The sequence below is a fragment of the Amblyomma maculatum genome, chromosome 11, assembly GCF_055883805.1.
Source record: "Amblyomma maculatum isolate TAMU_Amacu chromosome 11, ASM5588380v1, whole genome shotgun sequence".
NCBI classification, from domain to species: Eukaryota; Metazoa; Arthropoda; class Arachnida; order Ixodida; family Ixodidae; genus Amblyomma; species Amblyomma maculatum.
In genome coordinates, this window is record NC_139354.1 from 84,090,704 (window position 1) to 84,114,217 (window position 23,514).

General features: G+C 44.8%; 1 protein-coding gene across 1 annotated transcript in view; it reads right to left on the reverse strand.

The window, feature by feature from the left end:
* LOC146174289 (neprilysin-1-like) overlaps positions 1-16,979 on the reverse strand; it is a 96,324-nt gene extending 79,345 nt beyond the window's left edge. The window contains exons 1-4 of the mRNA XM_084585369.1: positions 16,811-16,979; positions 12,140-12,301; positions 8,837-8,923; positions 2,908-3,104 (exon numbers count right to left, since the gene is read on the reverse strand). Coding sequence (XP_084441495.1) covers positions 2,908-3,104; positions 8,837-8,923; positions 12,140-12,301; positions 16,811-16,856 — 492 coding nt within the window. The 5' untranslated portion in view covers positions 16,857-16,979. The remainder of the gene's footprint in view (positions 1-2,907; positions 3,105-8,836; positions 8,924-12,139; positions 12,302-16,810) is intronic.
* Positions 16,980-23,514: the final 6,535 nt, after the last annotated feature.

A 23,514-nucleotide genomic window follows, 5' to 3' on the forward strand; every position in this document is an offset into this window, starting at 1 on the left:
CCGAGTCCTTTAAAACCTTAAGGAGTGCCTTCACTGATTTGCTTTGCGATGAAGGAGTACACAAGGGCCCAGAATCTTAGTTTGAGTAAGATCGGGAGAGTCTAAGCGTTGGAGGGTAGCAACCAAGAAGGCACGCTCACGCTCATACTAAGGACAGTCACAGAGTATGTGCGCAATTGTTTCAACACACCCGCACTGCTCACACGTTCGATAGTCAGCCATTCTGATGAGCTGGGAATAGACGTTTGTAAATGCCACTTCTAGCCACAGGCGACCCAACATTGTAGCATCACAGCGGAGGATGCCGAATCGTACCTGAAGTTGAAGTAACTGGTCAAAGTGATGCGAGAGGGACGCTCAGCCTCCAGGCGTAGACCATGATTGTCTAGTCACGTTTCAGTAAATCAGTCGAAGGTGCGTCGCTTCTTGCTGCGTCGCTTCTTGTCAATGGTATCTCGACAATGTGGGTTGTATAGTGAGCTGATCGAGCAGCATCGTCATCTGAGTTGTTGCCAACAATTCCAACATGGCCTGGCATCCACTGATAGATTGTCAGGACACCTTTGTAATGCCTGGTGGCGCAGATGTCGAACCTCCACTGCAAGTTGCCGATGGTCGCCACGGCACAAGGTCGATTGAAGACATTTTAGGGCAGGTTTTGAATCACAGAACAGAGCCAATTTTTGAGGAGCTTGCACAGAGATAAACTTTACAGCAGCGCGAATTGCGGCCGGTTCTGCTTCAGTAGCCTTATGCGAAATTAGATGGTAAATGCTTGCTTGTCTCGCAAGAACGACGACGGCGCATACAGAACTAGTAGAGGTTACCGAGCTATCTGTGTAGACGTTAATACGGTCCCAGTAGTCATTGTGTAGCATCGACAGTGTCAGTTGCTAAAGCGCTAGCGCTGATAAGTTCGATTTCTTCGATATCCCCGGAATATCGAGACACACACATGGGAGCTCCAGACGCCACAGTGGCGATGGTGGTGGTGCTGCTGAAGTGAGCTGTTTTGGGAAAAAAGACTGGTGCGCTGCTATGCTGTGGTGAAGCTGTGATGATGTGAAGTTGATGCTATGTAACCCTTAAAATATTTCATATGTGCATTTGCAGAGTCAACGTTGAATGCACATATTCACGTTGAATGCACAATATACGTTGAAAGCGGGTTGCCTTTGGTGGTTACAATACTCCTCAGTGTTAATGTGCTCAGAGGAAGGCCCGAACCTCTGCTTGAGTTTGACAACTAACCTGTCGGCAAAGCGTGCTACGTCCAAGTTCCCTCACAGCTTTTAGTAAAAGTGGTGAGTATGGTAGTTTTTAATAATCCGTGGAGCTGGCACGAAGGTTGATTCTAGAAGGGGGTAGTAGGGTCCGGGAGGTCACATTTTTGTGTCAATCCCTGCCTCACGTGCAAACTCGCAGAGGAATAGCAGCGTGGTTCGGGCCCTAGCATCGTCGTTTTTCGATGTTGTCCGACCCCTGAATGTGATGACTTGGCTGGGAATGTGTCGACGTAGCCAGGGATATCTTACAACACGTGGTGCACTGTTGGGTGGGCTCTCACGTTGTATTTTCTGCATATAACTACGACAACGTTTTTGTCGTAATCTTGCCAACCTACTGGTTCAGCTACGAGGTCATGGTGCCTGGGCTTTGAATTAAAAAGTAATTTGACAATCATGTCTGCGCTGAGTAAAATTTACATGCACTCTACACATAAAAATTTTAATTTACTAATTGTAAATTCCGTAACATTTGTTTTGCGCGGAATCTTCAGCTCATAACCGCTTTCTTATTGCTTCTAGCCGACATCCGACCGTTTTCAGCACTTTTATGCCTTCTATATGGTGTTGCTTGTATACATTTTGCGATGTCCCTGTGCTGAAAGCGTTCTCGATTTTACCTCGTTGGAGCTACAAGAACGTATGCATACATAATCATCATCATCAACATCAGCCTGATTATACCCACTGCAGGGCGAAGGCCTCTCCCATATTTCTCCACTTAACCCGGTTCTGTGCTAGCTGCATCCACTTGACCCCTGCAAACTTCTTAATCTCATCCGCCCACCTAACTTTCTGCCGCCCCCTGCTACGCTTTCCTTCCCTTGGAATCCAGTTTGTTACCCTCAGCGACCATCGGTTATCCTCTCTTCGCACTACATGTCCTGCCCATGTCCATTTCTTCTTCTTAATTTCTACTAGAATGTCGGTAACTTGAGTTATTTCTCTGACCCACTCTGCACGCTTTCTATCTCTTAATGTTACCCCTACCATTTTTCGTTCCATAGCCCTCTGCGTTGTCCTCAACTTAAGTGCAACTCTACAGTAGTGGCGTAAAAATACGCTCACTAACGTAAGCCTACGTGTCAAATCCTCTATGTGTGCATGCAAGGACACTAAGGTAAATAATTTATTGAAAGGATGTACAAAAAATGCCTCACTTACATGCACTGCCGGGCGAGCCAGATAGAAATAGTTACTGGGCAGGAAATTGCATATCGAAAAATGTGAAAAGTGAAAAAAAAAAACAAAAGAAAGGAGGCTGTTATATTGCCGGCCTTGTTGCCAGCACATAGAAATGGTTACACTAGTCAGTGTAGCGTGCTTGTAGTTAAAAACATGGCTTTCTCAGGTATAAGTGTAGGCGTCTAACATGTGCACAAACTAGCGCAGACAGTGCACGTGCGTTTGTCCTTGGAAAAAATGAGCAAACTAGCTGATACTCGCACCATGCTGCCAGTGATCCGGCACCAAGAAGACTAAGACGGAGGACAAGGCACCCTTTCAAAATCCCCACATATATCGCTGCACATGCTTATTCGCAGTGCAGCATGTCTCTTTAAATTGCGAGTAAATCCCCGTCCCCGTTATCAAACTGGTCCTGCTAGTTTGAAAAACATACCTCAATGATAAACCGAGATTTGTCTTGAATGTCTTGAGCAACGGCTATGTAAAATACAGGCCACAGCGTAGTATTCGTGAGCAGCTCCGTGTAGTTCTTGTACGGAACATGCTCAGGTTGAACGATAGGCCATCTGTTAAAGCCTCGAGCAGAAAGTAGATCTCCCCATACTCCAATCATCTGAAATTCCGTGAAATCTGCAAACATAGAGAAATATCGATGTTTTCTTTTTGTTTTGGGAGCAATAGATTCTAAATAAAGTCTTGATGAAGATGAGGCGTATAATTCCGTAAGACCATCTACTTTATTACTGACTTACCGTGCCATTTGCATCGGCGTTGCGTTTCCTACGAAGAAGCAAAGAGCAGAGAATCCGCTCGGAGCAGTAGTCATCGTGAAACACGTTGCGGGTACAGCACCGAGGAACCCTGGTGTGGCTACAACGCTTGCGTGTGAGCTTCTAATAATGTCGAAAATGGACTAACAGCAATTTACACGTAATGATAATGTGAACCTATTCGCAGAATCTGATTTCCTCCTGGGTTAAACGCATCTTAATATGTGGAATCTCTGAACCACACTCCCTCATGCTGTCACCGCATATACTAGTCCTGAGGAATAAGTATAAGCTTGGCGCTGGATGTGTCCGCTTTAAAATAAATTTTCAGGGATAGCTTACACAGCTCGTTCGGCCGAAACGCCATTGGCGTCGTAGCACTGGTAATTCCGTATTTACTTGATTCTAATCGCCCTGTTTTTCTAATCGCTATGGGAACAAAAGATAGGATGAAGTTCTTAGGTTCCAAAAATCTATATTAACTCTTCCCCCTCTTCCTGCTTTCCCGAGTCATACCTTGACGAAAGGCGCGAACGAAAAAAATTAATTTGGAAAATAAATTTGGGAAACATTTTCGACAAAACGCAATTATCGTTAGATTGAAGTTCATGATGTGGCAGCCCCTTCAAACTGGTTCCGTCTTACGTTACAACGGTGAAATAACTGACACCAAAAAGAGCACCCTGCACCCGCTGATGCCTGCGGACCCTGCCGAGCTCTATCGATTGACTACGCTCTGCATTTCCACGTCAAAAGACGCTGATATTCTTGTCGATATTGCTTTCGAGCCCAGTGCTTGGCGTTGTGTGCCGCAAGCTGCCGGGTAGGGTTGGAGTGAAGCAGCGCAAGAAGCGGGAGGTCGCGCTGCGGACGCCGCAACACCTCTGGACTTGCAGGGACTCTGCCTCGATGCCGTATTGTGCAAAGGCGCTGGCAAACTTGTCTATGCGCTGTTCCTCGCAAGAAGGGGGTACTTAGGCCCACACAGAAACTCGTTTTTCAAAATACCTTTGTAAAGCTAGGGGCTGCGCCTAGAATCGCGAAATTGCGGTATTGGACACCATGTGTCGGAAATAAGCCAGGGCAGCTTAGAACAAGCTATCATAATAAATTGTAGGTCTAGTGACTTATTTAAGTTGTTTATTTTATATATACTAAGTCTCGGAAGATCAAGCAGATGGGAATGTACAGATATGATACAGGTCAGTGCTTCAGAAACATACTTGAAACGCTTGCTTGGTTTAAAAGAGGTACAAAATAGGCGATCACACAGTAGTTTAACTAGACCAGTAAAATAATGCTTTCAAGAACACAACATCAGCATGGTATGTTAAGAACGATAACAAGTGCAGAAACGTATAAAATGAGAATGGTAAGGCACTTGCTTCACCACACTCGAAACGTTCCGAACAAAAGAATGATTAAAGACAGATTTTTCTAATCTATTATCGTGTGTGGAAAAAAAGAGTGCTGGGCAGTTATTCAAGCATAAGACATAACGAGTTGATTAAATCTTTGTAATTAACTTTTTATATGATGAATTAAAGAAATAAAAGCAAAAATTTCAAAAAGGGATCTTCAAACGTGCAAAATGCTGAGAATGAAAAGCCAATGGTTCATGGCGTTGATTAAAAAAATAATGTGTGTGATTGATCAAATAATTACAATACGTAAAAAAAGTAGAAAAGGAGGTTCAAAGGGAAGATATGGCTCAGAGTCTAATGTCCGCGTTTGCTAATCCTAATGGTGGGGGTTTTAAAATTAAACTTTATAAAACAAAAAGGCGTCATGTGTATGTGTGCGTGTGTGCGTGTGTGTGTGTGTGTGTGTGTGTGTGTGTGTGTGTGTGTGTGTGTTAGAGAGAGAGAGAGACAGACATTCGCTATCGCGTCATAGACTGAAGGGCAGCGCTGAAGTGTCCCACTAGCTTTCTGTTCTTTTTTAAAAGAAAATATCTAGCTCGGATGTGCATGTCCTCCCACTAAGGGGTTGTGAAACTTTCTGAAACGTAAATAACAGCACATACTAGTGATACCCAGGCATATGGCGATATCATTTATGTGTCTATGCAGTCAATGTCGTCACATTTCGTGTTGAAATGTGCCGGGCAACATTCAATACGCGCAGCCGTTCTCACTAGGCAACGCAGTCTCGATCAAGGAGGTTATAAAAACTATATATAAAGCTCTATTGTAAGAACAATTTTATAACCTCCTTGGTCACGATCACCGCAGTGGCATCGTAATTGCGGCGCGTCACGACCCCCGCCCTTCTCACTCAGTGATTATCGTTGTTGCTTGCCTGCTCTGAAAAACAACAATATTCAGTATTGCTCTGAAAAACAACCAATATTCAGGTTGATCGTGTACTAGCGCGGAGGATACACTTATGTACTATGCTTTGCGATTCGTACTAAGCGAAGTACTGTCATCGCTGTGCCCGTTTTCCCCTCGATTATTAGTATGTGCTTCCATTATTGATTCCATTTACTAAATTATAATATCTATCGAGCACAAATGCGGCTCTAATATATTAGGGCGAAATCTTGAAGTCTCTGGTGATTGTGGGCTGTTCAGTATACAGACCACGTTTTACGAAGATTTCAAATCCATATATAACTATGGCTACCCGCCTCCTCTAAAAAAAACACATGCGTATCCAGATCCCCCTTTACTGGTAAACAGAAAACACTACACATGTTCGTGTCTTTTATTTCTTGATATGTATACTTATTCATATTTTGGGTGCTTCGCATTTGCGACACTTTAGAATTTTTGTTCAAATGGCTTTATTTTTACTGCATACCTCCCTAAATATGCGTTACACTCTTCACTGTTCTGTGCCGTAATTTTTTATAGCAAAACAGAACCGCGCGAATGCAACGGAACAAGAAGGCACGAATACACACGCACAAAGCGCAGACTTCCAACTGACTTTATTTAGCGAAAGCAGAGTGCTTGTAAAGTTTTTGATTAAAAAAAAATAAAAACAAAGAGACAGGAAAAAGCAACGTGCGCACGGCAATGACAGTGTCAACAAGACCACGTGTGGTTACGACCCATGGAAAGCTCGGATGCGACCATCTAAGAAGTTAATCTCTTGCCTTGAAAGAGACAAAGAAGGCGCGCTAACGCACTTATCGCCCATTTTTGAGATGAAAAAAGCCTCGATTAACTTCTCTTTTGGTTTTTGTTTTAGCCTTAGAAAGGAACTTTGTTTTTGCCAGGGAAGGAGAACAATTTTTGGTGTCGCAGCTCTTACAATGCAAGGGCAGATTGGTGTCAGTGCCACTGCTCATGGATCGTCTATTTCCCAAGGCGCGCTCATTAAAACAACGGCCAGTCTGGCCTATGTAGGAACGGTTGCATGACAGAGGAATTTCATAAATAACTGCGGAAACACATTTTGTGAACTTGCTTCTTCTTGCAAGTGGTTGATTCTTTTCTCGTACCAGTCAGTAGAGGGCACACCTTTTTCAGCTTGCAGGGCGCGGAAAGAACAACGCGAATTCCATACCTTTCCGCTACCTTCTTAATGTTATGGGAAAGGAAATGAAAATACGGCATGACAAATGGGGGTTGGATTCCGAGCATCCTTTTTCTTTTTAAGGTGGCGATTTTAGCCTTTGAAGCAGGGTTTCGCAGGTGCTGAGGAGGAGATGACGGGAATAGCCAGCAGAAAGAAGGCAAAGTTGACACTGAAAACTGGATGAAATGGTGTGGGTGCAGGATTTCTGCAAGGCAGATAGGCAGGCAGACTTGATGATGCCACGTTTTACTAGTATTGAATGAGCGCTTTTAAAGGGTAGAAGACTTTTGTTAGACCTTGGGCTATACGACCAGCTAACGTGGTCAGCAGGGAAGAGGAGATTTATGTCTAAAACTGAATACGGTTGTCCCTTGTCAATTCATAAGTAAAGATCAAGTCTTGCCCCTCCGAGGAGAAGGCGTTAATAATGTTAGTGACAGCTCTGTCAAGGTTATAGGTGGAAGAATTGTCTAAAAACACTAAAAAGTAATCGACATAACGAAACACACATGATACAGGGTGCTTTGAAAGCTCTTTTTCTAGGCATCTGACTATAAAGAAGCCATAAAAGCGTCACACTGCACTGGAGCCACTAAAGACCCAATGCAAATTCCGGACTTTTGAACATAAAAGCGTCCATCGTAAATGGTGGCTTGGAACTCAAGTGAAACTGTAAAACCTCTGCAAGATTCTCAATACTGATGCCAGCCTTATTACGGAAACCTAGTTCAACATAATCTTCAATACAATCCCTAACAGCAGTGTACATTCCCTCGTGCGGTACAGAATAAAAAATGATCTTGTACATCAACAGAAATAGCTGTGGAAGCGGAAGGCATTTCTTGTTCCAGAGCCAGTAGCAGGTCCTTGAAGCCACGGATGAGGAACGGATCATGTCCCAGAACTTGGTTGAGGTGGCATTTAAGAAAGGAGCTAACAGAACGCTGCCAACTGTCTCTCTCGGACACTATCGCACGTAGCGGACAGTCCAGCTTGTGCGTTTTGCCAGTGATGAAAATTTCCAGAAACTCTCTGTCTGCTTTTGACACCGAGTTTTTTACAACGCCCAGATTCATCTTGTTCAGCAGCTTGATGGCTAGATTCCGTTGGGCGAAGCACGGAAATCCACAGGTTTAAAATTCTTTAGCACTGCTTCTTTGGCCTTTTCTTCAAACATGCCTTGCGGTACGACGACGTTAAACCCTACGAAGGTAAACAGCCAAGCCTTTTACTGGTATCTAATTATTAATTTACAAGGCCTCATTGGTTTCACAAAACTACAATCTGCCTTTGTCTCGGGACACAGTTTTAAGTCCACTGATATCGTCGATACCTTCTAGAACAAAGGCCGATCTCGTTTAAGTGAAAACAACGTCGTCTGTAAACATTGTTTTCAAGCTTGAGCTCCTTAAAGATAACCGGTACAAATATATTTGCTTTCAACATCAGCAATGATAGCTTTAGTACGCGATAGGTTAATTTTTCAGTTAAACAAGTCCGACAGTGATGAATATTAAGATTGTCTGAGTGAATGCAATGAATGATTGGTTTGTTTGGTTTGTGGGGTTTAACGTCCCAAAGAGACTTAGGCTATGAGAGACGCTGAAGTGGAGGGCTCTGGAACTTTCGACCACCCGGGGTCTTTAACGTGCACAGACATCGCACAGCACGCGGGCGTCTTGCTTTTCGCCTCCAGCAAAAAGCGGCCGCCGAGGCCGGGATTCGATCCAGCATCCTTGCAATTCAATGAATAGGCCCAAATCAATCATGATGAATGAGTCCTAAATCAAATATCACTTGTTTGATAGTACAAAGTGAAACTGTATTGTGCTAAATTCCCCAAAGTATGGTTTAAAAAAGAAGAACTGAACAAGGGTAAATAGTGTACGCCTCAGGTCGCAGATGAGCCAACGTTTCGACAAGTGGACTTGTCTTCGTCTGGGCATGCTACCCTTGTTCAGTTCTTTTTTATACCGTGCAAACCATCTTCTTCCTTTCGTTCTACCAAAGTATGGTTGTGAGTCAAAAGAAAGAGTAATGTAGATTATAGCATAGCACACTTACTGTTTTCCATACATGCCTTGTACAGAATTGCCGCCTTTTGAGTAATATTGTAAGGCTCACAGGAGACATCTACGTTCTCAATCAGCTCTGAAAAAAAAAATATCGGTCATTCACTGCGCTTTACTCAGTAGTCTATATATTATTTCACATGATTCACATGAGAGCACAATTCAGAATAGGCGTCGTGGTTTGCATACATCGTACCAGAGAAAAGTAAATGGTTAGGTGTTTGATAACATCGCATGAAAGTGATGGACATGTGTCACGTTCAGTGTCAGCGTTCACTTACAAGTGTAGCTTCATAATTGCAAGGTGCAATTTCATGCAGTCTTGTTTCGGGTATAGCCGGTCATCAAAGGACGAGAAATCTCTTTGCGAGTGGTTCGTGGTTTAGGAGTATACCGTTGACCGGGCATGCCATGGCGTGACAAGAAGACCTGCTTACGCTAAAGATTGACGCGCCATGAACAAAAAAGAGAAAACTAACGTGTGTCAGAGGGTGCCGTACGTTTATACACAAACAAGCTCAAACAGCTTCCTTACGGCGCAGGAAATCTGTTTATATTGCAGTTGTTTGGGAACATTCCTCTGATATATATCCCTGAAATGGGAGGTTGCTTTTTAGAACACGTTGTTAGCTAGTTGATGCAGTTACATGAAGAAATAGTTAACAAGCCAAAACACAGATGTGGTTTAACTTTGCGCGTTCTGAAAGCTTTTACACACGTTTACACGTTGTAAAACTTCTATTTGTCGCAGCTTGTTTATCTTCTGTTTGTGGTCCAGTCAGCTCAGACATAACAACAATTACGTCAGATACTGTTGCGGCAGTTTAGATTACAATGATTCTAAGTATTAGTTTGATGATTGACAAGCCGGCGCTCTGGGCGAGCCTATGGAGTTGACTGCAGCGCAACTTCGACGTCCCGTGTTTCGCATATGTAGCTACTGCGCGTGCACAACGCGCGTAGCGAGGCTGTGGAGTCGGCGGAAGCCGAGCGGAGCACTGTTCGGCGCAGCGAGGCCGGTGCAACTTTGGCGTTATACGCGGCACACCTGTTGCTCTACGCATGCGCAGTAGAGGCTCTGACTCCGCACGATGACCTTTGCTTTGCATGACGTAGTGAAGATCGTACTTCAAAAGGCGCATTCAGGAAAAACAGAGACGCAGACAGGAAAGTGGCAGATTTTTTTCCCAGTTGCGGCAGGCAATTTTTTAAGTGGATACATGCTCTATCTCCCTGCCTCGCGCCCGGTTTGCTAAGGTGGGTCACTTTGTCCTGTTTGCTTTTCTGTTTTCGAGTTTGCGTCTTTTTAGGTAGTTATTTCTTTATGTATGACCTTTCCTGTCTGCATCTGCTTCCTTGTGCCCGCCTGTTTGGCTGGATAATGGTTTCATACAGGATGTGAAATTGACGATGAAAGAATTTATATCTCTTGTGTGATTGAATGCTGGCGAAATCTGGAATTAATTTTGGCACTTCTACAGGATAACAATGGGACGCTATGCAAGAAAGCTTCACCCGTTACATAACCAAATAACTTTTGCGGAGGGAATGCTTTCCTGTGGTCAACCGTCAGAGTTCAAAAAGAAGCATCTTAGGCGACCAACGGTAATTATCTGAAGTCTTGTTATAGAACTCTGAGAGTCTATTTTGGATTCCATTCGAATGGGGCGAGCATTCCCGCGCCGCTCTAATAAGCCTTCCGCCAAATGAAACCATGAAGCTGTTGAGACATGTGTGACCCCGCGTTTCTAGATGCATAAAATTTGCAAGATGCGCTCACAATCGCTTTCGGGTATGCGTCACGTGCTCTGGTGTGACCAAGGTACCTGGTAAGTGATGTGCGAAAATTCTGAATAGACGTTACTTAAAATGCTCCGTCATACAGCAGAGGTCATTGGTCAACTCTGTCTATCAACAGTGTGCATGTGCAGTGTTAGCAACCCTGTAACATCACTTCGAGGCGAATTTTCTGTGATCCCGTCTCTGTCGCCCGGCAGCACATATCGGAAACTTCTGCGCAAACAGTTGTGAACTCTCACAGCGGAAACACAATTAGGCAATGTTCAATCCATCGCAATGCCCAGCAAAGCGGCTCTACGGCACTCTTCCGTGAGCGGTACCTGAGTACATGTACACAACAATGTAAGTCAGTAACACCCACGCTAGTGAGCTGCATGTGCGTTTGACAGTAAGGTGTGATGCTAATAACTGCATCCCATTTCCAGCTATTTCAGAGCTAGCTTTGCTGATGATTTTCTCCGTCGAATAGGGCTCTAACGACGCACGTGAGTATTATATACAACACGGGTTCATGCTCCGCCTTTGTGCTTCCGAAGGCGGAAGCTTTATGTTTATTGCCTAATCCATGCAAAACCAAAATGATGACATCATTCCACTGCTATTAATAAGTGAATTTTTTGCTTTGGGAACTATTGAATACCGTTTGTACAAACGTGCTGAGCAGAAGGTTTTGAAATCAGGAAAGGTTCTATTTTTAGGCTTCTCGTGCGTCTCTTCAGGATAACCAACCGTACAATTTAATTTTATTTTATTGGTAGGAATAGGTAGCATCCGATACAATTCCTGTTGCATCTATTATTAGGCTGAAGAGCATTCTGTTTTGTCGACATAAACTGTTTTCGAGCTTCTTTTGCACCGTTTTGCATAACTCTCAACTATATACTACTAGGTAGTTGTTAAGATTCAGGGAACAAAGGTGTTACACCAGAAGTCGAAGCTCATAGTTCAGCGTTTATACTTGTAGAACGGAGCATGAATATCATCATGGTCTAGTAACTGAAATTGTTAAGAATATTTTTTTATCAAAAATTAATATCTTCTCACAATGTCTTCAATATTTTAACACATCATGAACGGACGGTAGCACAAATAAAATTCTCAGCTGCTCCAAGAGATCCCGCAAACACTCAGTATAAAACACAATCTAAGCTTAAAGTTACCAGGAAGCTTAGGTTACTGTCCAAAAGAAGCAGGTTAATCTCTTCGAGGCGTTGCTTTCGTGAGGCTGGTCGATGTGGCAATGCAGCTTATGGTGCACGACACTCGCGGTTAGTTAACGTAGCTGCTCTCGAGCAGTGTCGCACGAACTGCATTTTATGCCTTTACTTCATTGTATGGGGCCGGGAACATGCTATTCGTTTACGTATGGCACATTTTTACAAAATAACTACAACTTTGTTCCCTTCACTGCGCGCAAAGTATTCAGAACTACTTTAGGAGAAACTACTATAAGAAGCAAAGAGAGTACGACCTATACAAAGTAGAAGAAAATTACCTTTTAATTCGTATTGGACACGCTTGTCCGTTTCTTCAAATGTCCCATACGATTCCTCATCCGGTGGGATAGTATGATTAGCGATCCATCCGTCGCACACGAAGCTGAAGAAATCATCACATGGCTCCACGCTTACATTGATGCTGGCCTTGAGTAAAGCGGCTGGAAAGCGTCAAGCATATGATGATGAGAAAAACTCGGGCCCAGTGTTTGGTGCAGCTTTTATTTTTTTAACATCTTCTCTAATCACAAACATGTATATACGAAAACAAAAAGCTGCTGCTTGATCATTATTAAAATTGTAATACGGCAGTATTTCGAGCGCTAAATTCAGTTTCAAACACCCATTTCTAGTTTGGCTAGAATACCTCAAGGACGTTTTCGGTTGAGAATCATTATTGGCTCTCGTATGAAAAAAAAAAAATCCTTAGAAAATGTACAAGCGCTGCATTAAAACTGTTTGCAGCGCTAAAGGACGACAGACAGAGAAAAAGCATAGCCCGAGGAAAGGCGTTTACCCTCTTCCGCATATGGATGATGCTTTGGACTGCTTACAAGGTGCTGAACTCTTTTCTTCGCACGATTTATGATCCGGCTACTAGCAGGTGCCCATGGCCGCGTAAGATCGCCCTAAAACCGCACTTGTCACCCCCGATGCCTCTCGGTCACAGTAATGCCCCTGCTACATTTGAGCGTATGATGGATACGAATCTGCGTGGCCTGAAGTGGAAGACGTGCCTCTGTTACCCTGACGACATCGCGGTGTTTTCGCCGGAATTTCCGACCCGCCTTAAGCAGGTAATGGCATGTCCTGCGTGCGACAGTCTGTAGTTCATCTTGGAGAATTGTCGTTTTGGTGCTCGTGCGCTGACAATTTTAGGCCACGTTGTGTTCAATGAGGGTATCCGTCCTGATCTCGCCAAGCTTCAAGCTGTGACTGTCTTTCCGACCTTTCCGAAACCTACCACCATTAGGCAACTAAGGAGTTTCTTGGACCTGTGCTCATACTTTCGACCTTTGATACGAACTTTGCTTTCATTGTCGCCCCGCTGACTCATCTCCTCGGCAATACCTCAGATATTTCGCAGTAATCACCAGCATGCGATGATACCTACAACACGTAGCGCCGCCTCCTCACAGTTCGGCTTATCCTGCGCAGTTGTGACCCTGAGGTGCCCTCCGTAGAGTATGGAGACGCCAGTGGTGCCGGCCTCGACGCTGTGCTTGCTTAGCGTCCCTCTGATTTCAGTGAATACGTAGTCGTTTGCGCCAGTCGCACTCTCAAGAAAGCCGAAATGAACCACTCTGTAACCGAAAAAGAGTGCTTGGTAATCTTCTGGGCACTCACAAAGTTTCGCCCTTAACTTTACTGCCATTTGTTTAATGTAGTCACGGACCACCATGCCCACTGCTGGTTTTCATCGCTAAGGGCCCTTCGGCCGCTTGGCATGGTGGGCTCTTCGTCTACAAGAATATGACCTCCGTGTTATCTCCCGATCTGGTCACAAGCATAAAGACGCCAACGCTTTGTCTCGTTCGCCGCTGCCAGCCGACCTTGCCAGCCTCTCCGTCTTGGAATCCGTGGCGTCTTCACTCTACATCAGTGACGTGCCCGCCGAACAGGGAAAGGATCCATGGATCGCACCTTTTATTGACTACCTCTCCAGGAATTGGGTGACTAGCCCTTAGCGCCCTTTCCTGTCAATCTTCCCACTATGATATTCGGGATAACCTCCTTTATCGACGCAACTACAACCCAAGTCGACGAAAATGGCTCCTTGTGATTCCGCGCCACCCACGCCAATCCCTAGTGAGGTCACACCGGAGTTTTCAAGACGCACACTCGAATCCGTCTTCGCTACTATTGGCGTGGTATGTACAACTCGGTTCTTAGGTACATTCAATCGTGCCTGGCTTGTCAACGTCGCAAAATTGCCTGTCACTGTTTGGCTGGTGAGGTACAGCCTCTTATATGTCCGCTTAGATCCTTCGACCGCATTGGCATTGGCCTCTAAGCCCCTCTTCCGTACAAAGCTGATGGCATTCGCTGGGTCATTGTCGCCGTCGACCGCCTGATGCGATATGCCAAAACCGCCGCGCTCCCAGGCGCAACAGCCAGATATGTTGCCGGTTTTTTATTGAACTTCATTCTCCGTTACGGTGTTCCTCATGAATTGCTCAGCGACAGAAACCGTGTTTTCCTACCTGACATCATTCAAGCCTTGCTCGCTCAGTTCAAAATCACTCACTGGATGCACCGCCTACCACCAGCAAGCTAAACTCAACAATTTATTCGCACCCTTGTTGACATGCTCGCGAAGGATCGTATCCAACCACACGAACTGGGACATTGTCCTTCCTTGTATCACCTACAAGTACAACCCTGCTACACAATCAAGCATGAGGTTCTCTCCGTCCTTTTTGCTTTACGGTCGGCATCCATCTGCTTCCCTTTGTACTGTCCCCCTATACAACCTTGACGCATCAGAATGCACTACAGTCTACGAAGCTGCACAGCACAGCGAAGAATGCCGCCAGCGTGCGCGGACATTCACGAGCGACTCTCAGTGGAGGAAAAAATATCGCCATGACACCGATCAGAAGAATACACCTCTCTTCGAGCCCGACTCACTCGTGTAGATATGAGTGCCATCCGGCAGCCTCTGACTCTGAACAAATGTCATCTCCATGTATAATGGGCGTTACCGTGTCGTTGAGCGCACTTCACACGTGAACTATATTGTTGAGCCGCTTAAGCCATCTTCCGATTTGTGATGCCGTTACCGTGAGACTGGTCATGTGCAGTGCCTTAAGCCTTTCTACTATCCCATTTTATCTTCGTCCCCTTAAGTCGCAAGGATGGCTCTATATCTTCAGGGGGGGGGGGGGGGGGGGAATTGTGAAGAAGAAGAAGATGGATCCCTTCGTATGACGCTGATGAAGCAGAAGCAGTTGTCGGATCGCTATCGCGCAGATCATGTTGGTCTTGTTCGCCGCGCTTCCTCGCCGACCTCGACGCCATCCTAGACGTCCTTCTACAGCTGCAATGACTGTCAATCGTCCCGTAACAAAACGTGCCTTCTCAGCGCGATTTCGTGGTTCCAACTTCCTGTGCACTTGAAGGGTGTCACCAGCTTCTGTTCTGATGACTCAGTTACACAGACCGGCTGTGCTAAGTGTACCTGAGACTTGAATGGGAAATACTGAAAGCCTCGACCTCACTGCAAAAATTAAACTGAAAATTGCATGAGGCACAAATTCCTAATTTTCTCCTGACAGAACTATTTTCTGACTAACAGGTAGGTTAATTCAATCAATAATATTACTTTTTATTTGCGCTCTCGTTTCTAATTGACCATTTTTGACTAATCAGAGTTAAAAATTATTTTTTCAATCATTTTTTTCCTCTGCAAAGAGCTTCGCCATCTCCGCAGTCGTTACTCGACAAGGGTGTTGGTGTTCTTCTCCGGTGTACTCCAGTTTTTATTGTGCGTCATCAAATTTACCGCCGTGTTTTATTTAAAACTGCCCGAACCGTTAGCTTTTTGTCCAATTGAAATTCTGTTTGATTTTTGCAGTCAAAATGCGATGTTTAGCAGTGGGGTTCATGTCTAGTGTATCAAATTTTTGATAAACTACGCTTCATAATTAGCATGTATTGCATAGAAAGAGGAAGCGTCAGTTTCGGAAAGGCAATTCAGAATGGAGGCAGAAATTATAAATAAAAACTCATTTTTTAGCGCTTAAGTTTGCATTGATCATTTCTGAGGCCCCTTTCATCTATTTTCTTAATGCCTCGCTGCAAAACACCACAGGAATAAGTCAACCCTTTTTCCAAGAAGCTTACGGTGGCGCATGCTCTAAAAGTATGACGCAAAAAATCAAACTGAATTTCTTTACATAGCGAACTATATTCACGGAGGGCTCTACTCAAAGTAAATAAACACAAATCAGAGTCCCTCCAAAGAAACAAAGACCGAAGTAAAGGCACATGATTTTTGTTACTCGCATAAGCCCCCAAGGTTTGGGGGAAAGCTCAGCAGATGTCCTCACAATTCGTTCTGCATAGCAAAAAGTGTGCAAGAAGCCAAGCGCTTTGGCAAGAACTACTGTGATTCCTCGCTCACGGTTTGTTTCACAGGCTATATCCAGTACTAAGTCAACTGTGGAGTTGACAGTGCCGGCCGGGTAGAGCTACCATTTCACATGAATACGCATAGTTGGGCAGCCTTTAAGTTCTACCAATGGCGCAAGTATGTGGTGGCTTACAATTAGCTTTTATTCTCCAACTCAGCGTGTTTTGTTCATTGAATATGCCGTCATAAGCGTGTTGGGAACCCGCGACATCTGACGGCAGCCTGCGCAATGCGAAGTCATCTGCTGGCTCCTATCTTCGCGGCACATGCGCAAATGTTTCGAAATCATGGGAACTCCGGACACGCATGACGAAGTGGGTGAGAAAAAGCCTTCACGTCCGCCTTCAAAAATTGGACATAATGACCCGTGACGAATTATTTCCTCCATCCGTCCCCCAAGCGGAAAATGAAAATGCTAAAGGCACGACATCAGCCAAATTATTCTTGCATTCATCACTTTGTAGGAAGGAGGGCCCAATAGAAGGGGTGAGGTAAGCAGTCAAGGGAAACCGCCATTGCATATTTCAATATTTACCTCTTTCTTTGCAGACGTCTGTACAGCAAAGCTCGTAGTCTGTCATCGTCTCTGGAATGGTGAAAAAAAAAGTGATTAAATCTGTCACTTTTTCATACTTGCTTTTTTAGTTCACGCTTGCTCCTCGCGTGATAGACTATAAATATCGGGCAAGAAAACATTACAGTTTTACCTGACTTCCCATGCAAACTATGACTAGCATGGTATTGATGTTCCATACGCAAAAACAATACATAGAGGTTTTATGAGCGTCATTGCGTTTGTTGTTGCTATTCATAAAGCCAACAGTAGTCATTAACAAAGTTTGGAAGAAGAGGCACAAGTCTTGCCGAAACTGCCATGCAGATTTATCATATTAAGCTCATACTAAACCCATACAAATCTCATACAATCTCACATATTTCTCATACAGTGATTGATATTTGTATGAGATGATATACGATGATTTTATGATGTTTGTGTGAGAACTGTTCCTGAGGTTATTGTGACTCAGTCTTTTTTTCACTAGGGAAGTCTTACCGAAGCTCCCAATAGAGTGCGCATCCCCCTCCCTCAGTTACGTTGATTATTCAAAGAATTTCGTTTCGCCTACCCCGCCTTGACCCCTAATAATTTGCATTTCCGACGAGCAAGAATGCCTTTTTATTATTATCTATATGCTGCCATAAAGCATGATGAAAAGAAACAAGTTTCATGTGACGCGTTTTCCTGCCATTTGTCGTACCTTTTTATGTTTGCACTATAAGATACCTCAAACTAATAGCAACCATTCTTTTACAAACAACCATCTATTCTAACAAAACCTAATAAAAGCTCACGGTAAGTATATTTCATATTTCATAATATATTAGTGACTGGGCCAGGACATACTCGAACAATTTCTCCACCATTTCTTTATCTGCATTTACTGTTCAGCGTGCTTATTTGTTTGCAACATATGTGAACATTAAACAGTGGCATTTCTCTAAGCTCATTAGTATGTAAGGTGTTTATGTTTTTACGTTTCATTTGTCCACACATGTGTTTTGTGTTTGGAACGGAATTGATATGCCAGGTGCAAGTGGAGAGCAGAAGGCTCCTGTATCCCAGCAATTCCATCTTTGAGACAAGACTGTGTCAAATGCCTTACTCTCTAATGACTCACACTAAGAGAAGCGAATGCAGAAGAGTGCTCTAGAATTTTCTTTGTCGGCACGCTTTCATGTTCCTAGCTATTTTAACCTGGAATTCACGACAAAGATATCTATCCTCTTACTCGCGGTGTTTTATGCTAATTGTTTCACTCTTCAGCACTTTACAGGGGTAGTTATGGCACTCTTGAGCCTCCACAATATTTCGGTTGAAGGGGGCAGAGCTCACCCATTGTCAGCTTTTCATTATTGAATGATTTATACAGCCTTTGAATTCTGATAAGTCTGCCGAGAAGTGCTTTCAGTCCGCAGGCATGGTGAAGCTGTAGAATTAGACCAGCTGTATGCTATGCAGTTTATTTTCCGACAACGTGTCATACTAGTCATGTTTAGTGAAACCGTTTATCAAGGAATCAGAAAGTAAAGTAGCTGAGGGCGAAAAGGTTCTCACCAAGTGTTGCACCATATCCGCGATCAAGAGAGAATAGTAATTCGGAGACAGTGGTTACAACCATGAATGTAACCACGGTCGGCATTTTGCTTTTCGATTTCCTGCAAAGGACCAAAAATTACCTATAGGTGTCGCCATTGCTCCATTCCACTTTCAGCAGCTCTACGATGATGCAACAATGACCCATTAAAAGTTATTTGCTAAAATCAATAAACAGGCACGAGCATTAGGTGTCTCGTCAGTTCTCTCCGAGCATTAGGAGACTTTAAGCTAGCGTCATTAGCGCCAACTGATTAGCGTGCAAAACAATGTGCCTCTCAGCCCTAAACTCTGCTCATACCGGCGTGCAAGAAAAAATAAGACAACAAGCACCGACGGCGCCCCTTCTCCACCGCATCCTTCCCACATCAGTTTGGAGCGTGCAATGAGTGGCAGAATTAGGCTAGCCCTGATGGCATCACCAGGAAGCGGCCGCGTGGGAAGATGTCGCCCTAATCGGTTCTGAGGGGTTGCCAGTGGAATTTCTTCAATATTACTTGTAAATTATAGGCCGCATGGAAAGCTTTTGGATTTCAGTGCAATACCTCTGAAGGCCTAGCATTAGAACATTACGGCAAGTAAGGTTCATGGGTCATTAGTACTGGTTGTGCAGAACCACCGCTGGGATAGGTATTCCCTACGAGAAAAATAATTTCAAAGAAATAGTGAATTCTGCAGCGGGATGATCTGAGAATGCGTTTAGTGAATTTTAAATGAAAGTTTGTCAGAAAGGAAGCAGAGGGTTAAAAGACAAGTTTAGTTGCCAATGTTCATCCGCACTCTTTGACGCCAGCTTGGATGAGGAGAAACACAAATACCTTTAAGTTAGTGCCAGATCTTATGCCGGGCCGAGTGTCTCATTGGCGATAGCTCCATGAGTGACCAGCCGCTAAACGCATACATGACGCAGGAGTCAGGAATGTCAGCTATAAGCACGTAATTACTCCCCAGAGTCAACTATTTCAAAACGTCTACCTTTCACTTCATAACAGCAGAGTGTGTGACATAGGATAGAGCGACGAAATTTTAGTAACCGCATATGATGTCCAATATTACAGGCGAGAGGAAATGTCCAACTTCAAGGCAATTTGTTACGGAGGAATTAAGGAGGGAAATTGCAAGACTGGAGAGTGCGAGAGCTTGGCAGTTCGGGATGGTAGATAACCGTTCCGAGGCGAACTTCGGGTGTCGAAATCGGAACCCCGGGGTGACTACTTGTTGGCCGGACAATTTGCGGCGAGCGATGACTCCCTACCTAACACAACATGCACATTCGCGGTAAGCAAGCTCAACACCGTCTACGAATTCTCTACCCAACTGCTTTGCAGCGCATTCCACGGCAGCCCTGTGGCATCCTTTTCCGACCGCATATCCTGAGCAATCTAGATCTCCTGACTGGCGAAATCTAAATTATCGGGGCTAAATTCTTGCCCCGAACCGCTGATTCTAAGCAAGACTGACAAGTGCAACATGGATATGAAAAATTATTTCAAGAAGGCAAAAGCTTGTGGTTGTGCTCTTATGCAGTTAGCTATGCAAGACAATATACAATGAATCGATGAAAAACTAAAAATGAAGGCATGAGAAAACATTTACAAATAATTTGTTTGTAGGTGACTGGTGAATATAAAAATAGGTGGCATACACATAACTAAGAGGACTGAGGGATGACTAGATTAGGCATGTAATAGTGAACGCTGTTCATCGCATTCTGTGTGAACGAACGAAGAAAAAGAAGGCTATTGTTACAGGTTGTCTCAGTCTGTCATAAGAGATGAATTTTGATGTGTTTTCAATGATATTGATGAAGGCAATCTCTTTGTCTCCCAGAATAACCAATTCCAAAAGACGGTCATCCTAAACACACTTCACGCTTAATATAGTGCATTACACATCTCGTTTTTAAAGAGTTATTTTTAAGCATTGTGTTGTGGTTACCTAAGCATTACTCCAAAGTATCAATAATGATTTCTATCTACACAGTTTTAGACAGGTGACAATAAAAATACGTGTTTAATATTGCCGCGAAACCTTCAAAACTGTATATGTTGTTTTTCAACAGCCGCCGGCATACAGGCTTATCAGTCTGAATCTGGATAGCGTATCAGTTCCGTAATCTTTGTTTGATAATGCTCGATGTCGAGAGTCACATCTTTATCAGTTTCGTTGTAGCGCAAGATGCACCGAGATCTATCTCGAAGATTCCGGCCACTCGTGTGTCTTTCCACAATGTTCCAGCCCGTGCTGGTAGTTGTTTGCGACGTTATCTAGATTGTTCTGTGCAGCCTTTAAATTGAGCGTTGACAAGTTTGACGAGCATTCTTCGTTCGACGATCGACGAGCACGTTTGCTGCTATCGCCACCGCCGAGTTGCTTAGTTCGTTTGCGGGCGCAAGTCAGCCCAATAAAGAGTTAATTTCCGTACCATCAAGCCTGTGCCTTCATTTGTGTCGTCGACCCTGGTCATCACCACGTGATATCTGGTGGAGGTGCTGCCCTTGAACCTCCAAGCGAAGAAATCAGCCTTGTTCCTGTCACCCTGGAAGACCAGCCTACAGGTCACCGAGCCAGCCGCCGACTCCAAGGCCTACAGCCCGAACACGGTCTGCTGCCTGACCCCGTCCGACTCCGGAAGGCATCAACTTTGGAAATGGCCCAGTCAACACCACCAGTCGTCTTCGTGCAGCCCAGAGAGCCCCTCATGTTCCAAGGACTGCCCAGTGAAGATGCGGAAGACTGGATGGACCTTTTCGATCGTGTGGCAGAACTCAACGGCTGGAACGACACCGTGAAACGTAGGCAAGTCTACTTTGTTCTTCAAGGACATGCCCGAGTTTGGTTCGAAAATCATGAGGCAACTATGAAGTATTGGGAGACTTTCAAGGAAGCGGTTCTGACTGCCTTTTCAAGCGTCGTCCGAAAGGAAAGAGCCCAGGCCCTCCTTCAGTCAAGACTTCAACTCCCTAACGAGCCTGCCCTGGCGCACGTTGACGAGATATAGCGTCTCTTTCGCCTCACCAACCCTAAAATGACCGAAGGTGATAGAGTCAAATTTTTATTGCGAGGCGTTAAAGAGTCGCTCTTTGCAGGTCTTATGCGAAATCCGCCAAGAACTGTGGCGGACTTTGAAACAGAAGCGTCTACCATCGAGAAGATGTTGGACAACCGGATGCGACATTACGAGCGACCACTTCAACCGGACTACTTAAGCCGCTACCCCAGCGCATCTGCAAGCGGGGAGAACCTTCGGGACCTCATTCGGGAGATCGTGCGAGAGGAGCTCCGCCGATTGATGCCATCCTCGCAACACCCCACGTGGCGACGCTTGCGGACGTCTTCCGTGAAGAAGTCCAGCAGGCGCTGGGCGTACCTCAAGCGACGGCTGCGACTCTTCCAGCACAAGATGCAACAGCGATGAACTACGCTGGTGCATTACGTCGCCCTGCGCCCCGACGTGATGACTTTCCCAGCCCTCAGCATTACCGCCCTGTTCCTGAAAACCGCCCCTTGGCCCCCGGCCGCCAAGACTACCAACGACCCCCAAGCCCCAGAAAGTGCGACGCCTGGCGGACAGCAAACAACCGACCACTCTGCTTTCATTCTGGTGAGGCAGGACACATCCTCCGTCACTGCCCGTACAGACGGATCGGCCTCCGCGGTTTCGCTGTTGACGCCCCACGACCCCGTCCTGGCGAGCGACCACAGGAAATCAACGACTTCCTGCGCAGCGGAGAGCACTCGTCGCCAAGGTGTCTGTCACGCTCCCCATCGCCGTACAAAGCCGGTTTGCGTCGCCGGGCCGCAGTTACGTGCAAGGACGGTCTCCTAGCCCCCGTAGGGGAAACTAAAAGCAGCAACCTTTGGAGGTGAGGTTGCTCAACGGCGAAAAGACGAAGATCCTCCGCCGATGACCACCACTAACGACGACGCAGCTATTTCATTACTGCTCCACACGACGACATCGACGACCACCCGACCAGAGTGCAAGCCGACACCGCCGCCAAGCGAAATAATAACGGTATGCTCCGGCCATGACCGCCTCCGGAAATATTTTCTTAAGGCGTTCATTAAACCTCAAAAAAATATTTCCGGAGGCGCCAAGGGTGTCATACAAACGTAACGCGAACCTCAGAAATATTCTAGTACATTCTAAACTCGACAACAAGCATCCAACACAACCACACTCCTGCTCTCGACCTAGATGTAAGACGTGCAGTCATATACAAAAAGACACCACGGTTAAAAGCAACGCAAGCAATTTCACTTTTCACATAAAATCAGGCTTTAACTGCACATCTTCAAATGTTATCTACCTTCTAGAATGCTCCTTTTGTCATAAACAGTACATCGGAGAGACAGGACAATCAATGACCATGCGGCTTAATAGACATCGAGCACACGTAGGCAAAAATCTCCCGAAAGCAGTTTCGCAGCATTTCAATCAGAAAGACCATAAGTTCGGAGAAATTAAATTATATATTCTCCAGTCAGGCTTTAAATCTGCAAGGGACAGAAAATTTAGAGAGGCGTATCTAATTCATAAATTTAGAACATTGGAACCAGCAGGAATAAATATATATAAGGGAACGTTAGAATCCCTTAGGAATATTCTCTCTCCATCATAACTATTCGGGAAAACAATCTCACATAGCCTTAATTGTACACTTTATTCACAACGCATGTACACCTTATTCCCTTCCGCAATAGCATAACCCTACACGTTCCTCTAAACACACTTCCTCCTTATGACTTGTTGCTTGAATTTGTCCTGAAACATTTTTTTTTGTTATTATTATTTTTCACTCTTCGTTTTTTTTTTCTCATGTCAGTTGTAGTTCCCAGTGCGCTTATTATCCTCTGCTTTGTAGCTCCCCCCCTTTGCAGAAAGTTTTAAGAATTGTCCCCCTTAGATATATGCCTTATCAGGACCCTTCGCAAACCCTCCCTTTGTAAGATGTATCTGCACCAAACCCGCCTAAGTGGTGGCTAATCATCTACCCCGTACTGTGATTTTTTTTTTATTTTTTTTACCCTGGTACTGCCACTTTTACTTCTTTTGTAGGCCACAGGATCTCCGGTTCCAG